Source organism: Gekko japonicus, unplaced genomic scaffold, assembly GCF_001447785.1.
Source record: "Gekko japonicus isolate JY-2015 unplaced genomic scaffold, Gekko_japonicus_V1.1 scaffold114, whole genome shotgun sequence".
Taxonomy (NCBI): domain Eukaryota; kingdom Metazoa; phylum Chordata; class Lepidosauria; order Squamata; family Gekkonidae; genus Gekko; species Gekko japonicus.
In genome coordinates, this window is record NW_015173125.1 from 54,152 (window position 1) to 77,468 (window position 23,317).

At 42.9% G+C, this 23,317-nt stretch overlaps 1 protein-coding gene across 1 annotated transcript in view; it reads right to left on the reverse strand.

Moving 5' to 3' along the window:
- The window catches only part of UTRN (utrophin), a gene marked incomplete at its 3' end in the record, with an annotated part of 245,001 nt that overhangs the window by 50,269 nt on the left and 171,415 nt on the right, over positions 1–23,317 (reverse strand). The window contains exons 29-34 of the mRNA XM_015421983.1: positions 17,562–17,723; positions 17,157–17,285; positions 16,594–16,767; positions 10,799–10,954; positions 10,026–10,196; positions 7,267–7,446 (exon numbers count right to left, since the gene is read on the reverse strand). Of these exons, the coding sequence (XP_015277469.1) occupies positions 7,267–7,446; positions 10,026–10,196; positions 10,799–10,954; positions 16,594–16,767; positions 17,157–17,285; positions 17,562–17,723 (972 nt within the window). The remainder of the gene's footprint in view (positions 1–7,266; positions 7,447–10,025; positions 10,197–10,798; positions 10,955–16,593; positions 16,768–17,156; positions 17,286–17,561; positions 17,724–23,317) is intronic.

Below are 23,317 nucleotides of genomic sequence, written 5' to 3' on the forward strand. Positions count from 1 at the left end.
ACGGTAAGTGAATACAAATCTTCTATTCTCCAGTGGTCCTGAGAGTGGGAAAGTCCTTACTTTTGGGACATAAAATAGCAATGTGCTCCAGGGTGGGAAGACCACCAAGAAAGGAAGCTTCACGGTAAGTGAATACAAATCTTCTATTCTCCAGTGGTCCTGGGAGTGGGGAAGTCCTTACTTTTGGGACATAAAATAGCAATGTGCTCCAGGGTGGGAAATCCAGCTTCTGGTTTATAGGGTGTGCTGCAGCACACCCCAATGAAAAGCTGCCACAGCCAAGGTCAGCTTATCTACTCTATAGTGTCTAATAAATGAGTGCACAGACTTCCACGGGGCCACTGTACCCTCCAAGGATGGATCTGTAAGCTGCTGACACAGCAGCTCCCTGCAGCGAATATGCTGGAAGACCTTTGGGTGGATCCAGCCCCTGAGCCTTGCATGCAACAATGATGCCACCCCTAAAACCACCTACTTAAGGTAAAAAGTGATACCAGTTAACCTAAAGCAGATATCCGAAAAGAAACAAATAAGGTATCCAAATCATGCCAATGTATGCCCTGTCATGGAAAAACTAAATACCCTATGAACATCTAGGCAATGCCATTTCCTTTCCTTGTCATGTCTATAATTGAGACAAAGGAAGGTAAGACAATGATCTCTGACTTGTGAAAGAACTGGATTAACCTTGGGAACATAGTGGCACCCTATCATTGTGGAAAACATGGAGTTCCCTGTCAACTGGCAGGGTCCTCAGTTCCGACATCCACCTAGTTGACATGATGCCCACTAAAAACAAGGTCTTGAATGTTAATTCCTTGACATCCGCCTAGTTGACATGATGCCCACTAAAAACAAGGTCTTGAATGTTAATTCCTTCAGACTCTGTGGGTTCAAAGGTTCTCTACAGAATGCTCCCAGGACTCTATGTGGGTTCCAAGTTAGAAACCTCTGCACTTGTGGCAGTTTTAACCACGTAGTCACCCCTTAGGAATCTTGAAATTTGTGGATGGCAATTTAAAGGACTTCCCTTCCTTGCCCCCATTACTGCCGATACAGCTGCCACCTGCCACTTTAATGTACTCATGCTTAGCTCTCTATCCAAACCATCTTGGAGAAGCTAAAATGCCTCTAACTGACACATTTAATGGTTCCCAATCACATTCTGAACACCAAGAGTGAAGAACCTACCAGATTGTGTTATATACCCTATTCATTGAACCCTTCCTAGACAACTAACATTGTGTCTGACACCCTGTCAGGGTAACCCAACCCTTCTAGCTGTTTCCGCTCGACCTTCAGGCTGTTAGGTTTAGGAGGGCTGGGAGAGATGGTTATGCTGGTCCTAGTGACAATAAGTCTTTCCCAGTGGTAGACACCATGGTTCCACAGTCGACAATCTCTTCAGATCTTGGAACCAAGCTCTTTATGGTAAAAAGGGTGCTATCAGCACTAGTTCCGCCTTCTGTTCCAACAGCTTCTGAATCACCTTGTGAAGCAATTAAGTCAGTTGGAATGTGCACAATCATTCCTACGGCCAGTCACAGTTCAGAATGCCTGTTCCTGCTGCCTGCTGGTTTTTAACTCTGGATATGAAACATGGAACTTGATGATTCTGGTCTGTGGTAAAGAAGTCCCTTTCTATCATCTTGTACCTTTTGCAGACCTGTTGAAAACCCAACTTGCAGAGCATCCATATGGACTGGTCTAATCTCCATCTAATCAGCCAATCCAATTCCAAGAATTGGAATTCCAAGAGCCCCAGCCTGGTGGCTCTGAGTTCTAAAAATGTTATATTCAGTAAGGTCTCTTCCTGAGACCAAACCCCTTGTATCATTGTCCCTTTAGAGTGGGTTCCCCACCCCACCAAACTCGTGTCTGTGGTCATCACCACCCTCTTTAGATTTCGGATTGGGGATCCCCATTGGAAACAAAAGGGTTCCAGCCACCATTGCAGCTGATGCTGAAGTTGTTTGGGCAATAGTACCAGCTTGTAGCCCTAACTGGCCAGCACATCCTGGTAAGGAAAGGGAAAATGTCTGTAGAGTTCAGGCATGGAACCTTGACCATTGAAGCACTTTATGACTTGATACCATCATGCTCAGAAGATTGGCCAGTACCATCCCCTCTTATCTTGCATTTTTTTCAGCCTGTCTATGGTCAGAAGTTGTATGTTGTGTTGTCTCTCTCGAGTGCCTACCTGCACCTCCCGGGTTTACCCATGATTGAGAGGCATTTAGATTGCCCTTCTCCGTGTTGACCAAAAAAGGCATGGTCCCTCAAAAAAAAAAAATCACTGCCATCTCTGATGCTTCCCCGCTCTGCTGGTAAGAAGGGGCCTTGACAATAATGTCATCTAGAGATGGTGACAGTGACACTCCCTGAAGTCTCAGTTGTGTTACGATGGCCACCATGATCTTGGTGAACCCCCTAGGGAATGAATTCAAACCGAAAGACAGCGCTGGTACTGAAAGTGTTTCCCATCATACGCAAAGCATAGGAACCTGTAGTGAGCCTCTCAAATTGGGACATGTAAATAGTCTCCTATAGATCGATGGATGCCAGGAAATCCTTTGCTTGAACACCTGCCAGAATGGAGTTCAGAGTTTTCATCCAGAACACGTTCTAGTCCTGATGCAGTTGTTTAGCCATTTCAGGTCCAAGATTTTCCTGGCATCCCTATTCTTCTTTGGCTCTGAGCATGATATCCTTTTGGAGTCACGACAGGACTGACAAGTGTTTTTTGTTTTGTTTTTTAACGTAGAACAGGTCTTTATCTTCAATAAGATATCTGTCCATCTCCAAAAGGTTTATGCCCTTGAAGGGAACTGCCATCACTTTAGCCTGTGCCGCTGAGTCCCCATCCCAATTCTGAGCTACATGTTCCTTCTGGCTGCTGCACTGCATGCCATGGCTCTAGCTAACTGCTGCAGGATGTCCTGTGAAGTATCTGCCACAATCACCGTCACTAGGGCACTCTCCTTAAGTTTGTCTTTAATTTCTTTTGGGATTCCACTATCAGCTGAAGCTAGTCCTGATGCCCAAGAATGTGCTGCCCTGGCTAACACCGAGCCTGCTGCTGACATACAGATGGAGCAAGCTGAGACTTCGAAGTCTTTGCATAAGCCTTGCTCAAATCCCCTATCGCTGGGATCTTGGGCAGCCTATGTGCATCCATAGGTAGTTGGAGGTTGCTAGTCCTGGGTACGTCCACCATTGGCACCTTCAGTCTCTTGGTAACCTCTGGTATCAGGGAATAAAGCTTGGAAAAAACATCTGATGGTTAGTTTTTAGCTTGGAAGGTTGTTCCCACTTTGCCTTGATCGTACTATAAAAGGCTGTGGGCAGTTAGAGGAACAGAGGAGGCTTGCCGTTGCCTGCCTCAGAGTAGCAGCCTTGGATTTCCTTGGTTGTCTCCCATCCAAGTACTAACCGGGACTGACCCTGCTTAACTTCTGAGATCTGACAAGCGTGGTCGAGCCTGGGCCATCCAGGTTAGGGCTGGCATTCCTCCTTGTGGTACTGCCAGTTTGTACATCATCTGGCCAGATTCCACTGGAAGTTCTGGGTCAAGATCATCCTTTTCCTTAGGTTGGAAGGAAATTCTAAGTACTTGGAAAGTAATCTCATGTACAGCTCTTGAGGGAATAGCCAGGACTGTACTGTTGGTACTACTTCCACTCCTTCCTCTGACCATTTCCATTCTACCCTATCTGAGGATGGAACTGGGGAGTCTGAGTCCTTCCTGGGCTTTTTGTAGCCATCAAGTCACAGCCCACTTATGGTGACCCCTTGGGGTTTTCAAAACAGGAGATATTCAGAGATGGTTGGCCTTGCCTCCCTCTGTGTCACACCTCTGGTATTGTTTGGTGGTCTCCCATCCAAATACTGACCAGGGCTGACCATGCTTATTTGATGAGCTCAGGTTATCCTGGGCTATCTTTGCTGACTCTGTTTCCTGGTTCTCCATAGAGTCTTATGGGGACTGTGAGACTTATGATTTGAATAGATCTGACTTGCTAAGTGTACCCCCACACACACACACACAATCTGTTATCGCCTCTCTCTGGCAAACAGTGATGGTGGTGGAAGTGCTATCAAGCAGCAGCCCTGTATGGTTTTCAAGGCAAGAGACAGCCAGAGGTAAAGAGCCAACCAGGGCTGACCCTGCTTAACTTCCAAGATCTTATCAAACCGGGCTAGCCGGGGCCATCCAGGCCAGGACTGCTGCCCTTGCCTGCCTCAGTATACAGATCCTGGACTTCCTTGGTGGTCTCCCATCCAAGTACTAACCAGGGCTGACTCTGCTTAGCTTCTGAGATCTCAACAGATCAAACTAGCTTGGGCTATCCAGGACAGGGCACAGTGAATTGGCAGGTCTGACTGGCAGTTATTTTCTATTCACTTGCCTGAGAGTGAAAGTGAAAGTAAGCCTGCCATGAGGGTCCAGGGAATCAAAATGGCCACCATCATTTTCCCTGCCCTTCTATGGCCTTCCCTGGGCCTTTTAGCTCCCTGTCTGTTCCATGGAAACTTTCCCAGTGAAGAAGGAAAGGAGTGGGGGGGAAGGGCTCTTTCATCTGCTTCAGCCTGCCCCAGGTTGGGGAGGTTGGAAGTCCCAGAAATCAATTTCCCCTTCTTCCTCCCTGAATAGCTCAGGGATTTGCTTGCGGTAACTCCCCAGTCTACCACCCTTCGCCTCCGGTCTAGGTTTTTGCCCTGTTAGGGCTTACCATGATTCTGGCGAGGGCTAGAGGTTCCCAGCTTGTCTGTTCCTCCACACGCCAGGTCCTCCGAGACCAGGAAGATTGCTAGGTCTGCAGTGTTGCCCCGATCTCCTTGCAGGCTCAACTGCTTCCCCTGATGTGCGTTGGTTGGGGAGGGGACCTCCAGCCACAGGCTGGGCCCAGTAGGAGTCTGCGTACACAGCCTTCACTGCTGGTGATCTCCCAGTGCCATCAGCTTCCTTTGCAATCTGCCACTGAGCGCAGCTCAAAATAATGAAGAGGGATGGTCTCTCCCTTCTTCCTCTCCTCTTCTCCTTTCTGGATTGCTGCACTCTACAAAGTGCCTGTGAAACACGTCCTGCTCAAGCAGCAAGGGCATAAAAAGGCAGTGAAACTGGGATGTTCCCAGGGGACAGGCCCCTCCCCTTCCTGGATTGATCTGAGAAAACTGACCCTGTTCCAGAGGAGGAGCCTATTCCCAAGATCTGCCCCACTCCCAGGACCACCGAAGAATAAAGCTGTTCAAAACTGCCAGTGCCAAGACCACTGAACAAGCTAAATAAATACTGAAGACCAATTTAGATTCAAATACCAAAAGCCTTAAATTTCATCAGCACCTTCTTAAAAAAAATTCTCTCCTGCTTCCATGCCTTTGATACAGGAAAATATGTTACCTTTTCTCTAGCAGATCTCTTCTTTCATGAGCATATAAAATATGTGGGTATCATTTACATTCCCATTTCAAAATGGGAGAGGGCAAAAGTCTGTAAATTAGATGATATGCTAAAAATATGATGTTATTAAGAGAGTCTAAAGCTGTTCTCCAGAACTCTTGATGTCAGTTCTACTGGATAAAGTCAAAGGATGCTGGCCATTAAGTTCTCATAAGACTGGCAGAAAGCAATTTATTATGAATAATGATTTCAGTGATACAGACAGATAGAATATGGTTTATCATCTTTTGGAGAGATCATTCTCAAAAGTCCTCCTTTTCTCCCCATTAAATCATTCATTCTCAAGCCAATACGGTACAGCAATGGCTTTGACACTTCAAGGGTATGAAAAAAGAAGCAAATTAACAATTTTAACTCCGCAGGAAGCACTGTAAAGGCAGCAAGTCTAAACTTTTAAAGGGGTTTTAAAGCCACGTGAGGATGCTACACTTGGTTAGGAATTTTCAGATATCTCACTGTACATGAGTAGCATTTATTAGGACTGTAGGTTGTTTTGTTTGATGTTCTTGTATTGTTGTTTTAAAGGGTTTCATTTTGTTACCTACCTCCGGTCCCAGTGGCATGAGACAAAGGTGGGCTTATGTATTATAAATAAATAAATATGTAGAGTCTTTTATGACATCGTGATGTTAGCAATGAGCTCCCCAACTGAAGAGGGATGCATCAGCTGGCACTTTCAAGACTTAAGGCATAATGCTATGGGGACCCCTACTAGCATGTAGGGATAGGCATGAACCGGATCACAAGCTAAAATCCGGCACAAACTTGGGCCAGTTTGGAGCCCCAGAACCAATGTTTGAGGAAGGCACCTTCCTTGAAATTTGCCGGACTTATGTCTGGTTCAGCTGTTTAGGCCATTTAAACCTGACAGCTGAATGGCATGGGTTCGCAGCTGACCCATTAGGTTTAAATGGCTGTGAGCCATTTCACTGGTTGGTTTCACTCTGCCCTGCTTCCAAGTAGGGAGAAGCGAAAGGGACCAGTGAAATGGATGCCAGCTGTTCCAGCTTAACAGCTGACAGGCAGACCCGCCCCGCTGTTAGGTTCAACTGATGAGTGTGCTGTTAGGTTCAACTGACAGATGCACCCACGCCACTGTTAGGTTGAAATGGCTGGCAATTCAGCTTTTACATACATTACATATTTTAATGACCATAAATTAAACTGAAACTTTTTTTCCCCAGGCAATCCCCCACACACACACACACACTTTCTCCCGGCCAAGTTTCAACCTTTCATATTCATATTGCCACATCACTTACTAGCAACTACGCAATTTAAATTCTGTACCCATTGAGCAAATTGAGAAAGAAGTACTTAACCTGTCTCATGACAGACATACCTACACTTTCAAAACCTACTTCCTTGCAAAGGAATAAATAAAATAAAAAGGGAATTCAGAATTCATTTGGGGAACCTGCTATCACAAGATGAGATGACAGCTGCTACAACAGATATATTTAAAAGTGGATTAGACAAATTCATGGATGTCCATCGATGGCTATAGATGATGGTTGATAGGACTTCAACATTCAGAAACAGCCACAGGGAACGGCAATGGCTTCTGTGTTCCTGTTACAGGTTATCTGGATGGCCACTGTGGAAAACAGGATGCTGGCCTAGGTGATCCATTGGTCTAATCCAACAGGGTACTTATGCCACTCCATAAAGCAGAAGGACTATCAAGTACATCTTACTCTATTAATAGGCTTTGGATGCTTTAATAAAGGAAACATAACTTTATTAATGAAAGGCAATTTAAATACAGCAAGTATCTTAATATACCACTTGTATATACCACTTACCAAAAGTCTGTTGCACCAGTCATCTGTCCAGGTCCGAACTCTACTCCAGCCAGCATTAAGAATACAGAGCTTCTCCTCCAAAATCATCTCACTACCTTCTACCAGAGTCTGAAGTACAGCACTACTCTCTGTTATACTGTTTAGATCAGCTTTCCTTCTTTCCAGTTCTCGTAGAATGTTCTAAAAGGGACAGGAACATTGCTTCACCAAATGCCTCAGGATTACAAGCAGGACATTAAAAGCATTCCCATCCTGTGAAGATGCTCCTTGGCCAGTTTCATATAGTATTAAATAGTTGCTGCAACTAACCCCAACCACTGGAGATTCAAATATTTAATAGTACCTTGTCAACAACATACATAATGCAGAATATTCTAAAAAAACTTCAACGCTAACTCTGGTCTACTTCAATAAAAAGGGAACTGGATCCTGACAGTCACTGTTGTACATTTCTGTGAACAAACAAGTCTATATATCTACTGAAGATAAACTCAGTTATAAAAATTGTGTACTTCAAATTCCCTCCATCAAATGTTAATCAGATGTTATAATTTATTTTATTATATAGGCACTAGACAACAGTCATATAAAGTTTCCAGCTTTTCACAGGGGAAGTTATACTTAAACTATCCATCTGCTATGGACCAATTCAAGCTCCACTTATGCGTGTCACTTATCCTGCATTGAAACAAATGTTTCACGGTTGTTTCTTCTATAACACACAGTTTTATTGTATGGTGGGTACTTAAATCAGTGACTGCTACAGCAGAGCGTCTCTTTCCCACCTTAAATTATTGTGGGATATAGGCTCAGAGGCTACTGTAATACATCACATAGTCAAATGCTTAACATTACTGAAGTATTGTATAAACTCTAGCAAACTTAATCTTCAGACAACAATCCTATATAGCCACTTCTAATGTAAGAAATCTTATAGATTTGCCTCCTTGCAAAATGCACTCCGGTATGTCAAGGACTCAAAAGTCGTTCTGTACATCCATGTCCTTGTTCTGTACACAAATCCTTTGAATTACACTTTATGTGGCTAACTCGCAAGAATATTCCTACAATGTTGGACCAAGTATAGATAGCCTATGGGACTACTGATAAATACCCTTACTGTGTAAGAGAATGTACACATTCTGACTGTGCTATTTCTTTATTAAGGTATACTGTTATATTTTTAACACCAGTACCCAATGCACAATAGTACTTCTTGTAGACATTTTGCACTCAACTAGGCAAATAATTGACTCACCATACTGTTTTCTAAAATAGCAATCAATAATTAGAACAAGCAATTACATTAAAAACAGTAGTATTACATTCATAGGAAACGAAGCACTCTGCTTAGCACTGAATCCAATGTCCTTGTACTTTTGCCTACTGTAATTCAACAGTTTGTGAAGGCAAAATGTTTTTAAAATGTCTTCCAAAATAAGATTAAAAAAGACATTTCAAGGTACTAAACTAACCAAGTCAGCTTTTGAAAAAAAGGAGTAATGGAAGAGTAGGGATGCAATGTGCTATAAAGATTAATGGGGAAAATCTACCATTTGGTATAGTTGGCTGATTTGTTGTCTTTATATACATTAATATCTTTATATTGTTAAATAAAACAGATGAAATTATTATCGATAAGGTTCTTCATGCAAAATAATGCAAATATTAACTGCTCAAATTATATCAGGTGCACTTGCAGTTGTGCTACAGTGGAGTTTAATTAATTTCAAGATGGTTTAACTACTCTGTTGTCAATATTATAAAGTGGCTACAGATTGAATACTTAATCCCCCTACAAATAAAGTAATTCTATCCACAGACAACAAAACGCTTGAAAATTTCTCTGTGATGTTAGAAATTTGATTGTACAGAGGATAAAACAATGCAGTCTTGATACCCATGTGCCACGTGTAATGCTTTTGGAACAGAAGACTGTGGGAGACAAATGCCAAAGATTCTAAACTACCAGCTACAGCCATCAAAACATAAATGCTTTTACACAGTTGACTGCCATCTGCACACTAATGAAATGATTAAAAGTTGTTCTAAAACCCTTTTTCAAAAGTTACATTCTCCTCTTAATGAAAACTAGCCACGACCGAGAGCATAAATAAGTGCTATGGATGGCTCCTGAATGACTCTTCTGATATGCAATAGCCCCTGAATGTGTTTTCTGGTATCCTATACCACAGCTAAAGAGAAGAAACCACCAGCCAAATTACTTGCAGGGATTCTAGCAGCCCTTTAGCAGTGATTTTCTAAAAAGGATTTTTGTATTCATGCTGGGGAGGTTTTATGGATGGGTTTTAAGGGACAAAGCCACAGGGAGTTGATCAACAACTGACTCCAAAAGAGAGGATTCTGTTGGCGGTTATCCTTGATTAGACAATTTTAGCATCTGCCACATTCATGTTCTATTTATTTAATAGATATTTAAGGATGCAGGGTAAGCTGCAATTTACAAATGACATTTCCACAAAAACATTAGACTGAAAGCATAACATACACTAAAACCTCAGAGCATTAAAAGTCTACCAAAAGCTTCACACTTCCAAACAATTCCTGACCCCAGCGAAGCTTTAAGGGCTTCATCCTACAGGTCAGGACAGGAGTGCAGGGATGAGGGCAGTCTACTAAATCTCCTGCGCAGTTTTCAAATCTGATACAATGAGAATATTTTTGGCCTACAGAGAAAGAAATTATGGTATACAGGAGGGTGATGGCAGTCTCTGGGAACAAAGGGTAGTTGTTCTTACTTTAGCCCATGCAATTTCAGTGTCTAGGTCAGCAATCAAACTCTGTGTGGTGGACTTGTGCACTAACTCAGCTTCAGTAGCTTCTAGCCATTTTGACAAGGAAAAAGACTCTTCCTTGAGTTTTCGTGCCAGCTGCAATGCCTGTTCCAGATCTTGCTTTCCTTCCGTAACCTGTATGAAGAAGCCAGAAAATAAAATCAATGATTTCTGAAGATAAGGAGTGCTACTACAAAACTAATGGAAGAAAAAAGCAATGAAACAATAGGGACAGTCCTAACTGCTCTCCTTTCTACTCTTGGTGCTTCTGCAGCTTCCAGCCTACCAGATAAACCATAACCAACTTCTGAAGCAATAATCATTTAGCTTCTTTTGGAGTAGAAGATTGTTGCTACCACACATGTATGACATTATCAGGACACAGTTCAAAAACTGGTAGAGTTGAGCATGAGGCCTCAAAGAATGACTCCTAGAACCCTTAGGAAAAGTGAAAGGCATGCCGAACACCTACATTTATTTATATATTTTTATTTATGAATTTTGGCTTGTATTCCACCCTCCCCACAAGCGGGCTCAGAGCATATGACAACAGGAGTGAAAACATTTCACAATAAAAATTTAAACATTTCATAATAAATCTTCCACTGCTTCCATTGCTTACCCTTCCAATATGGCTTAACAAATTATCACCATTCAAGAGGATACAGCAATCTGCTATACCATGAGTTCAGACAACTGGTGGAATTTGTTATATGCAATGAAACAAAAACTCTTACCTGTGCGCCTAGATCATTATAAAGAAATTTCAGTGCTGTAAGTTGTTCATCCATACTTTTTGGGTTGTCCGTTTGCTGCTTTTGTACAATTTGCCTTCCTGTTTTAATCACAGTCTCTACTTCGAGCTTTACTTCACTCAGGGTCTTATAGAGTTTCTAGAACCAAGACAATTTAATAGTAGAGGTCTCTTCACTTTCAGATCAGTAATCATATTACTTCTGCTACATTGCACAGGAATGCTTACCGTTACCATTTCAAGAGACAGCAGCTCATTTTAGACATCATGGCCATGCCTTAGCTTGGCTCTTGGAAATGAGCTGCAAGATCATGCACTCCAACTTCTTGCACAGAATAGTGGCTTCCTCCACTTCTTGATTTGTGGCAACCATAGCTTGCTGTGATGCATACAATGGGCAATTTGTGGTTACCATCAACCAACCTGCCTCAAAGTCTGAATTAGAAATCAATTTCAGATTATAGTTTCCTATTCAGGTCAGCAGGGAAACTGCATTTAATGCTAACTCCAGCCTACTAGTTATTTAATGGCAACTATCATTACCAGTGAACCAAGAAGTGAAGGAAGGAACCAATATGCACATAGGAAAGTAGGACCATGGTAGCACAGAAATTCCTAATGGCATTGGTGTGGCCTTCATATTAGAATTGAGTCAGTGTGAAATTAAAATTCTTGCCTGAACAACAACAACAAGTACTTTACTAACCCAGCGTGCAAACAGACCCTAAAGTCATAGTAATAATTTTAAAAACCTTGGATTTCTTTGAACTTGCTACAAGTTGGCAAAAAAAACCAACCCAACCCTTCATTATGTGTTTCTCTTTCGTAAATAAAAGAAAGAAAAAATAATTTTGTGAGTTTTATCCAACATGGTAATTTCAGCATCCCTTGGAAGCTTTCGGGTCTTAGCCTTAGGCTGAGAGACAGGTGAGAATTTTGGTTTGTGCCCATAAGGGCGGGAAGACACGGTGGGTGAGCATTGCCACTGTGTTTCCGGGGACGACTTAAGAGAGTATCTGCGAGACCATGGCTTGCTCCAGGATTTCGCTTTGGATAGTTTAGGAGCTGACGTGACTCCTATATTTTGAGACGTCTTTATACTTTTGTCTAGGTCTTGCAGGACCGTATCAGTCGTGGCACTGAAAAGGCCCTCACCTTTGAATGGCAGATCTTCAATGAGAGTCCTGGTGTCCTGCAGTAGGGCAGTAGAACGCAACCAGGCGTGATGAGGGAGGGTAACTGCTGAAGTCAGCGTTTTCGCTGCCGCATCCAAAGTGTGCTTAGCTGCACTGAGCTGATGCGTGGCCCAAAGCATTCTCTCCTTTTGAATCCTGCAAGCCTGATGGGTTAGCGCCCTCAGGGAGGGTTGCAATAAATTCAGACATCTGCTCCCAAAGAGCAAACTGATATCTCCCCATACATGCTATATAGTTTGAGGTCTTGATGCCAAGTGCTCCTGCAGAATAAATTTTTCTTCCAAAAGAATCAAGTTTCCTTCCTTCTTTCTCAGAGGGGGTGGAATGACTGCGGGTGCCCTTGGAGGAAGAAGTGACTACGACAGAATTAGGTTTAGGGTAGGTAAACAGAAATTCAGCACCCTGCTCCTGCACCTTATACATATGATCTGCCCTCCAGCTCAAGACAGTGGTAGATGCTGGGTGAGACCATGGGACTTTAGCCGCCTGCAGGAGGACTGAAGTCATCGGTAAGACAATCGGGGTAGAGGTGTCCATCTGGACGATATCGAACACGGAGTCTGTCACAGTAGGCGGGGGCTGTACCATAGACAGACTGAGTGTGTTAGTTTGATGAAATCTCCGTAGGATTTTAAGTCTTCCGAATGGGAGATTGGGAGATCATTGTCCACTTGTTGAGGTGGCAAGGGTTCCACCGGAGTTTTGGGGGGTTCGTCCCCTGATTGGGAGGAAGCGTCTGAAGAGGCGGAGTGCTCGGACGGCTCGGGAAAAGACATAGGTAACATCGGTATCGATGGAATCAGATTCGATGGTTCTTTGAACTTTGTAACTGCCAGGTGCGACGGCTTGGAAGGATTGCCCATCAACCTCGACAGTTGGGGCCTCACAAACTCCAGTGTCGATGGTGGATCTCAATACCAGGTGAAACGTGAAGAGGTGGACTGACGGTCCCACTCCATTGGTTGGGGTGGGAACCATGGCATATTGCCTGTAAATGGATAGGCCCCATACATGTATTGCCACTTCCGTTGGGCCCAGGAGGGCAGTGGTGGCGGGTGGATCGGTGCCGATGGTCGGTCTTGATCATCAGGTCAGAGCTGTGAAGGACAGACAAATGCATCGGCTCCACGGTCTCAGTGCAGACTTTCAACACTGGAAGACCGGGAGATCTGTGTCGAGTCCATATCGTGCTCAGAGTCAGTGAGCTGGATAGGATGCAGTGAAGGCAACTGAGGTACACCTTGTGGCTGCTTTCAGCTTGAAAAGTCAAGGGAAGCAGCCCCCGTAGGGTTCGGTTCCGAGACCCGCCAAGTGGTCAGCAGAGATTGTGTAGGGGGAGTTTTCTTATGCTTTTTATGCATGATCGTCCTTGCCCTCCCTGCGTTTTTTAGAGGGAGTATGGGCTTCAGACTGAGATGTCTGGGCCGAGTGTTTCAGCAATGGGCGGTCGACATCTATGTGAGTTGATATCAGGGACAGTGCAGCCATCGATGCCGAGGCAGCAGTCAACATTGACACATGCCCTGAAGTGTCCTGTGACGACATCAGTGAAAGTGCTAACTCCAAAAGTGCAACGCGAATCTGGCACCTCTGTTCTTCCTTGTCTCCTTCAAAAACTTCGCACAATTACAAGAGTCCACTCAGTGCAATTCCCCGAGGCACAAAAGACAAAGCGAGTGTCTGTCTGGGGGGGGGGGCGATCTTGCTGTCGCACTTAAGGCACCGTTTAAAGAGATCCCACCTCTTGGCCATAGAACACACAACAGAGTTCAAAAGAAAATAAATCCATGGAAACAAAGTCCTTTCACTTAACAAAAAATAAACAAGAAAATGAAGAAACTTCGAAGAAAACGACCGAAGCAGAGAAGATCCTACCAGCGTGGCGGTCAGGAGAGAACTGGCGGGATTGTCGTGCCACTCCCTTGGTCATGCGCAGTGGGGCTGGCAAGTGACTGGGGAGCTGGCGCGAAAATCCCTTTCACTTTCAAGAGGAACCGATCGAGGTCGGCACAGGTGCACTATATCCCAGAGGTGTGATGCACAGAGACCACGAAGAAAATCAGCCCTTCATGCCCTGTGGAACTTAGGAAGTCTCACAAGACACACACCTCTCCAGGCTGCTAGTTCTTCTGGTCGAGGGCTACTACTAAGAAGGCCCTCACCCTTGTTGAAAGAGGACAGACAGTTCATGGACCAGGGACTTTCAATAAATGCCAAGATGAAAGTCGGAGAAGTTAGGGAGGATCATGCCAGGAGAGGCAGTCCTGAAGGTGTGAGGGCCCCAGGCCATTTAGAGCTTTAAAAGTAAGTACCAACACTTTGAATTGGCACCAGAAACTAATTGGGAGCCAGTGCAGCTGCCGTAGGATAGGTGTTATGTGTGCTGACCAGGACACTCCTGTCAGCAATCTGGCAGCTGTACTCTGGACAACTTGCAATTCTTGAAGTGTCTTCAAAGGTAGCTCTGCATAGAGCAGTCAAGTCTCGAGGTGACCACTGCATAAATTATTGTGGCAAGGTCCTCCCAATGACACTTCCATTCTAGATCCCTTCCAGTCCGGCTTTTGACCAGGACACAGGATGGTAATGACACTGGTCGCCCTCACAGACGACCTCCGGAAGTACCTGGATTGAGGTGGATTGGCAGTGCTGTTGCTGTTGGACCTGTCAGCAGCGTTCAACACAGTTGACCATCAGCTACTGATCCACTGCCTTGCCGACACTGGAATCCAGGGGCTTGCCTTTCTTCAGGATCAAGGACAAAGGATGACATTAGGGGAACAGCTATCCCGAAGGCACCCACTGGTTTGTGGCATGCTCCAATGGTTGGTGCTTTCCCCGATGCTATTTAACATCTATATGCGCCTCCTTGCCCAGATTGCCCGGAGGCATGGGCTGAGATTTCACCAGTATGCGGATGACACCCAGCTCTATCTGCTGTTGGGCAGCCAGTCTGACTCTGCACTGGAACATCTGGACCAGGCGTTACAAGCCATGGCTGGCTGGCTTAGGCTGAGCCGATTGAAACTGGATCCGATGAAGACAGACTTCCTGTGCCTGAGCCGTGGCAGTTCGAGGGGAGGAATCCCATGCCTGACCTTCAATGGTGTGCAGCTGGTGCTAGCACCGGACATCAGGAGTTTGGGAGCGCTCTTGGATGCCTCCTTAACAATAGAGACCCAGGTAGCAGCCACTGCCAAGTCAGCCTTTTATCATCTTCTGCTGATTAGGCAGTTGGTTCCCTTCCTCAAACACGGCAACTTGGCAACAGTGATCTACACGATGGTCACCTCGAGACTAGACTACTGTAATGCTCTCAACATGGGGCTGCCCTTGTCCAAAATCTGGAAGCTACAGCTAGTACAAAATGCTGTGGCCAGGCTTTTGATGGGTCTCTCTATGCAGGAGCACATCTAGCCCATGCTGAAAGCACTGCACTGACTGCCAATAGCACACCGCTATAACCAGAGCCAAAGCCTTTTCAGTGGCAGCTCAATACTGGTGGAATGAGCTCCCCGAAGAGATCAGCGCCCTGTGGGACCTTTTACAGTTCTGCAGAGCCTGCAAAACGGAGCTCTTTCACTATGTCTTCAATCATGGAGCTGCTTCAAACACCTGAGGAGTGACCCTGTGCCCTGGCCTTACCACCTACAGCCTGTGCTCACCACACAATGAATTTGAATAAGCGGAGCTGATTTGAAAATGCCAACATGACTGTTGTCGTCACCTACGTAGCACTTTAACTTGAGATCTACTGTTCAAGCACTTTATGAGATCATTGTTCCAGCACTTTCCGAGAACTGATAAATTAATTGTGTAGGATTACTTTATGTTTGATTTTAATTGTGTATATATGTGGAATTTTATGTAATTAGTTGCTGTAGATTTTCCGGGATGTGTGGCCGTCGTCTTGGCATTGTAGAATTTTATGTAAGCTGCCCTGAGCCTGCCTCGGCAGAAGGGCGGGATATAAATTGAACGAACGAACGAACGAACGAATGAATGAATAGGGATACAGTTGGTAGGCCAGGCATAGATGGTAAAACGCAATCTTTGACACCGAGGACACATTTGTCTATGGAGACCAAAGAATCAAGCCATACACCCAAACTCCTGACAGAGTCTTCCATAGAAAGTCAGACCTCATCAAGAGTCAGTAGAAGGCTTCCCCACCTGCATATTGATGACATCCCACTCCAAACCTCCTGACAATCTTTGCCAGAGGGCACATATAGATGTTAAATAACATTGGGGAGAGGATCGACCCCTGAGAAACTCCACAGGTTAGGGCCAGCAGTGACAACCTCTCTCTACCCACAATTACCCTCTGGGACTGACCCTGGAGAAATGAGGAGAACCAGCTCAAGGCCATACCCAGGGAGGCTATGTGGTCAAAGGAAGCTGAGAGATCCAATAGGGTTAGTAGTGACATCTCACCTGCATCAAGGTGTAAACAGAGATGCTACAGTTCAGCCAGTGGGAGCATTCATTTCAACTGATATACAGAAGCAAATATCTCCATAACAAAATGAAACAATACATATGAAAAGGTAAAGAAAATCCAATCATAGCATTATCTTACCATGCACTTATCAAAGTGAGACTGAATTATATCTGGGTCAATGTCCTTCACATCCATGACATGGAGCTCAGCTTTTACACTATCCAAAACTCGTTTACAATCCAGCATACGTTGCTCAAAATTGGCTGGTTTCTGAAAAAGTTGATACTTTGTGGACACTTCCCGGAGTTTCCTCTGTTTATATGAAAAGTCAAAAACAAGTTTGTAATTCTAACAAAATATATCTAAGGTAATTTTAAAGAATTGCATTTTGCATTACCACTAACATGCATTTTGATGAATTTCTAAACTAATTAATTGATGAGTCTGCCCCATAAAAACATGTCAATAAGAGTAGTAGTGATAATAATGTCTGCAAAATGTGGTTTTTCTAAAACTACTACTCTAGGCCACACATCTCCTTTTTTGTTGCAAGGAATGTCTTACAATCATGATCAATTTTCATTTGATAAATGAATTCAAGGGGATGCAAACAAACTCTGTTTTAATTTTTTTGTTTTATTCTATTCAATGTATTCCACCACAAAGAAAAATTGACAATGGCAAAGATTTCTGATATTTACCTGCAACGCATCCAAAAGAGACCCTCCACGAAGAGATCTACTTTCAGGGGAGGCTGGCATCAATGATCGCACATTCCTTTTTACTTCTTCCAAGATGGATTCATGAGCAGCAATCTCAGCTTGGATTTTCTGCCAAGTAATTTGAAGAGAGGAAAAAAGAACGTGGCAGATATCAGCCTAACAATAAATCATACTGTAGAAGTTTCTTATGAATGCAATGTCTATATCAGTCATGCTGGCTTTGATGATAGCCTGCTTCTTTAAGGCCATTACAAAGATATTCCACTGCATACTCCTACACACACACACAGCTAAATTACACCATATAGGCCCCCCTCTGAGAGGCAATCTATCATTCTACACCTCAAAATCCTGTGTCAACAACAAGAAAAATCCCGAAAATACCTGTGCCTCCTGAGGTATTTGGAAGGCATCTATTCTGTCAGTCAAATATGAAGTTAGCTGCCTATCCAGATCCTTTAAGCTTTCTTGTAAGTCTTGCAGCTTGCGTTCCGTTTCCCTCATCATCTGAAGCTGCTGTTCCAAACAAATCTGCCTGCTCACTGCCTAAACAGCGGAGGAAAAGAATAAACTCCATAACATAAATGTTTTGAAAGTTCCACACATAAATCTGAAACAAAATGAAATTTGAAATATGTTCTTCCAAGTCCTTTCTTATTGTCAAGAGCCATATTGAACCATTCCATCATGGAAGTATGCTAAAAAAGACATGCATTAGAATCTTCTAACATGAGGATCCATACAAAGATGTATTATCTTATTGCCTCATCCCATCATCATCTCTCTTCCAAACACTGTTGCCTCCAGGATGTCCTTGTGGCCCCACTTATCTCAGATGCCAGAACTGCAAGGGAAATCTAAATCTGCTTGCTCAGTCAGTCAGTCAGTCATACCTTTTATTGGCATATTCAAACATAGTACAAAAATAAGAACAAGAAAAATATACTGTTCAAGATTAAGAACAATAGGCTAATATATCTATATCTATATCGGTGTGTGTGTGTGTGTATGTAATTATAACTCATGGTGAAACATGCCCCTCATAAGTTTCAATAGATTTCTTCAGGAATTTACTAACAGCCCTTGTGATTTCTATTTCATTATATTTTAATAAGCGGCGATAGTCAATCCTATTTACCAGATTACAGGGAGGGATGGAGAGATTAACATACAGTTCCTTCAGCGGATTAGAATATAGCTGGCACTCCAGCAGTATATGTTGGATGGAATCTGGAATGTTTGCCCCACAAGGACAGACTCTCTCACTACATGGAATTTGGAAGAATCTTCCATAAACAACATTTGAAGGAAAGGAATTCATCCTAGCCAACATAAATGCTCTCCTTTGTTGGGGGCTTTCAAGATCACATAAATAGTTGGCCATTTTCCCAATGGGATGAGCAAGACCAAGCACCACAGGTGAGCATATATAATATTGAACAGGACATAACTTAGTAAGTTCTAAATCAAGGAGCCTCTGTTTAATTAGTCTAAAATTATAGGATTCATCAGATAGGAAAAGGTCTTCTGTTGCAATTCCTATGTATTTAAATTTACCTATAATCCTGCCCAACTACACAGCATTATAAGTATACTTTTTAAGATAGCTAAGCAAACTATCTGATTCTGCCCTATAATAAATTCGAAGGAAAAATTTAAAGGTAGGATCCATGCTTTGGTTTCTATTAGGTGCAAACCTGTTTCCACACAAATCATAGTATATGGTACACATTTAGGCACTCCAAGAAGTTGACGCAAGAATATGACCTGAATATTTTGTATTTTGTATTCAGGGCATTAATCTACACAGGAATGTCATAGAGTATTTGAGATAGAGTTTTAGCCTGAAAAACTTTGATTGCTGCAGGGAAATACTGATTGCCTTTATGGTAGTAAAAATGTTTAATTTAAGAGGAAGATAAATTCAGTTACGATGAATTATCCATTTGAGATTGTAACTGAACATTAAGCCTAGATATTTATAACACTTGGATTGTTCAATTTCTTGGTTACCAATATACCATTTTTGTGGGTGCCAACTTTTAGAGGAAACTGCTACTTTCGATTTAGAATAGTTTATAGAAAGTGAATTTAAATGGCAATAGTTATCCAATGCTTTCAAATCTCTCTGTAATCCCACTCTTGTGTGGGAAAGAATAGTTGTATCGTCAGCATACAATAAAAGTGGAACTGGGAATTCATTTAGCTTGTGTGGATGCCCATTTATAGATTTTTAAACCTGAGGTAAATTGTTAAGAGATTTAAAAGATATGGAGCCAACACACACCCTTGTTTAACTCCTTTAAAAACAGGTATTTTCCTAGTTACGTGGCCTTTTGAAGAATATTTTACCTGACAAGTTGTATCAGTGTGTAATTTCTCTAGCAAGATTAACAAACAGGGATCTATCTTTTGGTCAGCTAGTTTGCTCCATAGTTTATTTCTATGAGTCGAAGGCACCCTTCAGATCAACAAAGGCTACATAAAGTTTCTTCTTTCCTATGTTCATATATTTGTCTGTTTGCTATTAAAGCAGGGTCTTTCAATTAAGACAGGAATTCCCCGAAGATGCTCTCAAGAGAAAGTGGCCTGGCTCTGGGTGAATGTTTCCCAAGGTTCCTTTTCCTGACCTTCCAGCAGTCCTCCAGCTCCAGGTTTGCAGGATCATAACCAAAGCTTTCAGCATCTCCCTTATAATGCATATTTCTCTGTAAAGCTAACCACCTCATATTCTTTTGTTAACAGTCATTAAGCAAGTCTGCCATTCAAGTAATCCAATTATTCCGCCTAGATTATCTTGATGTCTCGTACTGCCTCACCTTCTATCCAATGTCCTCCTTCCCTATGATAGCTGCACATTTTTCATCTTTCTACAAACAGGGATCTGAAAGCAGCAACCCAAATTTTACCAACAGGCAGCCAGAGCCTGCACTTTAGGCCCAATGTCATTGCAGTTCCTAATTCTCCACTAATTTTTGCCAACAGCAGGACTCCCCATTGAAACCCAGGTAAATCCAGGTGCATAAGAAGGGCACAGCAAGCCCTCCGTTTTTAGTTCTTATCCCATCTTTTCCTCTAATGCGGAAGTCACGGGATTAACACACTCCTTCGTCCATGATCATAAGACACTGAAATCACTGGACCCTCCCTCAAAGCAGGTGGAATATGCTTTTCTCCTTCCCCCATTCTGCTTCCCTTCCTGAAATTCATCCTTCACATCTTCCTATCTGTTCCCCTTCGCTTACCTTCTTCCTTCTCTGATCTCATTGGTTACCCTTAGAGCCAACCATCCTTCTCCACTACAACCTCACTTAGCTAGGGACTCCTTCCTTTTTCATTCAAAAATCCATCTTTGTTTATCTCACCATATCTTTTAGCCCCTTTTGGGGCAACCCCTTCTCTCTTTACGCTGGTTTTCTCTGGACTGGCCACACGGGAAAGACACAGTTTGGATACAAGTAACTTTAAGTTGGTATTTGGCTTAGTGTAATAAAGATGTGAATGTTTTTATTGGATTGCCACTTATAAATTACTGCTGTATTGTTGCATTTCCTTGTTATCTTCTACTATTTCTATTCCTTCTTTATTCAGTACCACCACGGGGCAATAAAGTTATTCTCTGGCTACGTATCTCTCTCTCCCTTCCGTTCTTTATTTCCCAGGAGTTAAAACCACGTACCCAACATGTGCAGGGGATGCACACAATGGGGACTGATCTGGATAACATCTGGAAAAATAGCATATTGGTGAATGGATAGAGGACAGCTGGAACATGAACTTACAAGGAAATGCTTTAATCATTGTTCTTCTAACTCACACAACAAAAAGGCCAAAATGGACAACAGCCTTCTGACCTTAAGTAAGATTTTCTGTTAAGCATTCCTAATACTTGCACACTCAAATTCAAAAGGTCAGTGAACAGTACTTACACAAGAATAAAGGGTAAGCACTTTTCAAAACTAATAATTCACAACCTGTTCTCATAATAAATGGTGTAAAGCAGAACAATATCCAGAGGAAACATAACCAGACCTTCAAAGTGCTGCAGCTGTAAGAGTCATTCTCACATAAGATGAAGTATAATTCTGGCTCTAACAAAATGGGCTTGTTTTGCAACGCAAAATGTTTATGTTTAGTTATACAAGGTCACCATAAATTGGCTGAGATTTGACGGCACTTTCCACCACCAAATTATGAGAGCTGCTGTGGGGAGGGGGTGAAAGCTTCCTTTTCCATCAACTCTGTTTTGTATGACTGACCCTCTTCCAGTGCACCCACCCATTCTGAATGGCGGTATATACATGGCAAAGATTCTCATTCCTTCTGCTAGCATCAATTAGGATGAAAAGTTAGTTAAAACGGCAGTAGTTAAAATGAAAAGTTATAATTTATCATCCTGATTTGATTGGACTTCAACGAAAGGAAAATGCAATGATCCTACTATTAACTGAGATATTTGCACCCTTCTGGTAGAATTGCCACTCTGTGTATGCAATCTGTAGGAAAGGAATAGTTGTTTATTTTTTTTGCATATATACACGGAGGAAGGAACTCACAATATTATAATTACTTGTTTTACCAATCATAGTCTGCAAAGGATGGAAAAATAGTTTAAACCATCTCTCCGAACTAAAATGTCCTTTTTATAGAAGAGGTCCATGTATGACAGAAACGCCACAGCTTCAGATCTGCTGAGCTACACTGAGCCCACTGAGAACTTGCTAAAGTTTCTCATTTTTGTCACATGCCAGGGAGTACAAAAAGCAGTGGGATTGCTGAGCACCTGGCAGGCCACAATATAAGGCCTGTGCATAGTGTTTGGCCTCTTGGGTGTCAAGAAATCCAAACCTGGTATTTATTTATTTAAGACACTGATTAACCTCCTGTCTCCCTTGCAGACCTCAAGGCAACTTACAATAGACATAAAAATATTATAAATACTATAAAAAGCACAATAAAAAATAAAAATAAAACAATTATAACAATTATAAAAGTCATAAAATCACAATTTAAAAACTACTACTAGACTGCCAATAAATAAAAACTAAATCAGTCGAACTCCCTCACGGATCACTGCCTTGACGTGGCGAGGGGGCTTGCGTGGTTCAATGAGGCTGTGGGCTATGCCGTGGAAGGCCACCCAGGATGGACAAGCCACAGCAGAGTACTCAGCCAAAGCATGATCCCCTGGAGAAGGAAATGGCAACCCACTCGAGTATTTTTGCCAAGGAAACCCCATGGACAGTAACCAAAGGATAAAAGATATAACGCTGGAAGAGGAGCCCCTCAGGTCAGAAGGTGTCCAATATGCTACTGGGGAAGAGCAGAGGGAAAGTACAAGTAATCCCAGGAAGAGTGAAGCGGCTGGGCCAAAGCTGAAAGAACGCTCAGCTGTGGATGTGTCTGACGGTGAAAGGAAAGTCCGATGCTGCAAAGAACAATACTGCATAGGAACCTGGAATGTAAGATCTATGAATCAAGGTAAATGGACGTGGTCAAAAATGAGATGACAAGACTGAACATCGGCATCTTGGGAATCAGTGAACTAAAGTGGACAGGAATGGGTGAATTTTACTCAGAAGACTACTGTGGCCAAGAATCCCGAAGAAAAAATGGTGTGGCCTTTATACTCAACAAGAGAGTGAGAAAGGCAATAATGGGATACAATCTCAAAAACGATAAAGTGATCTCGGTCCAAATCCAAGGCAAACCATTCAACATTACAGTAATCCAAATCTATGCCCCAACCACTGATGCAGAAGAAAGTGAAGTGGACCAGTTCTATGAAGACCTACAACACCTCCTAGAACTAACACCAAAAAAATATGTCCTCCTCATCACAGGGGACTGGAATGCTAAAGTAGGAAGTCAAAAGGTAACCGGAATAATGAACAAGTTTGGCCTTGGGGAACAAAATGAAGCCGGGCAAAGGCTGACAGAGTTTTTTCAAGAGAACACTCTGGTCATAGCAAACACCCTCTTCCAACAACCTAAGAGGCAACTCTACACATGGACATCACCAGATGGGCAACACCGAAATCAGATTGACTATATCATTTGCAGTCAAAGATGGAGAAGCTCTATACAGTCAGTTAAAAAAAAAAAGACCTGGAGCTGACTGTGGTTCAGATCATGAGCTA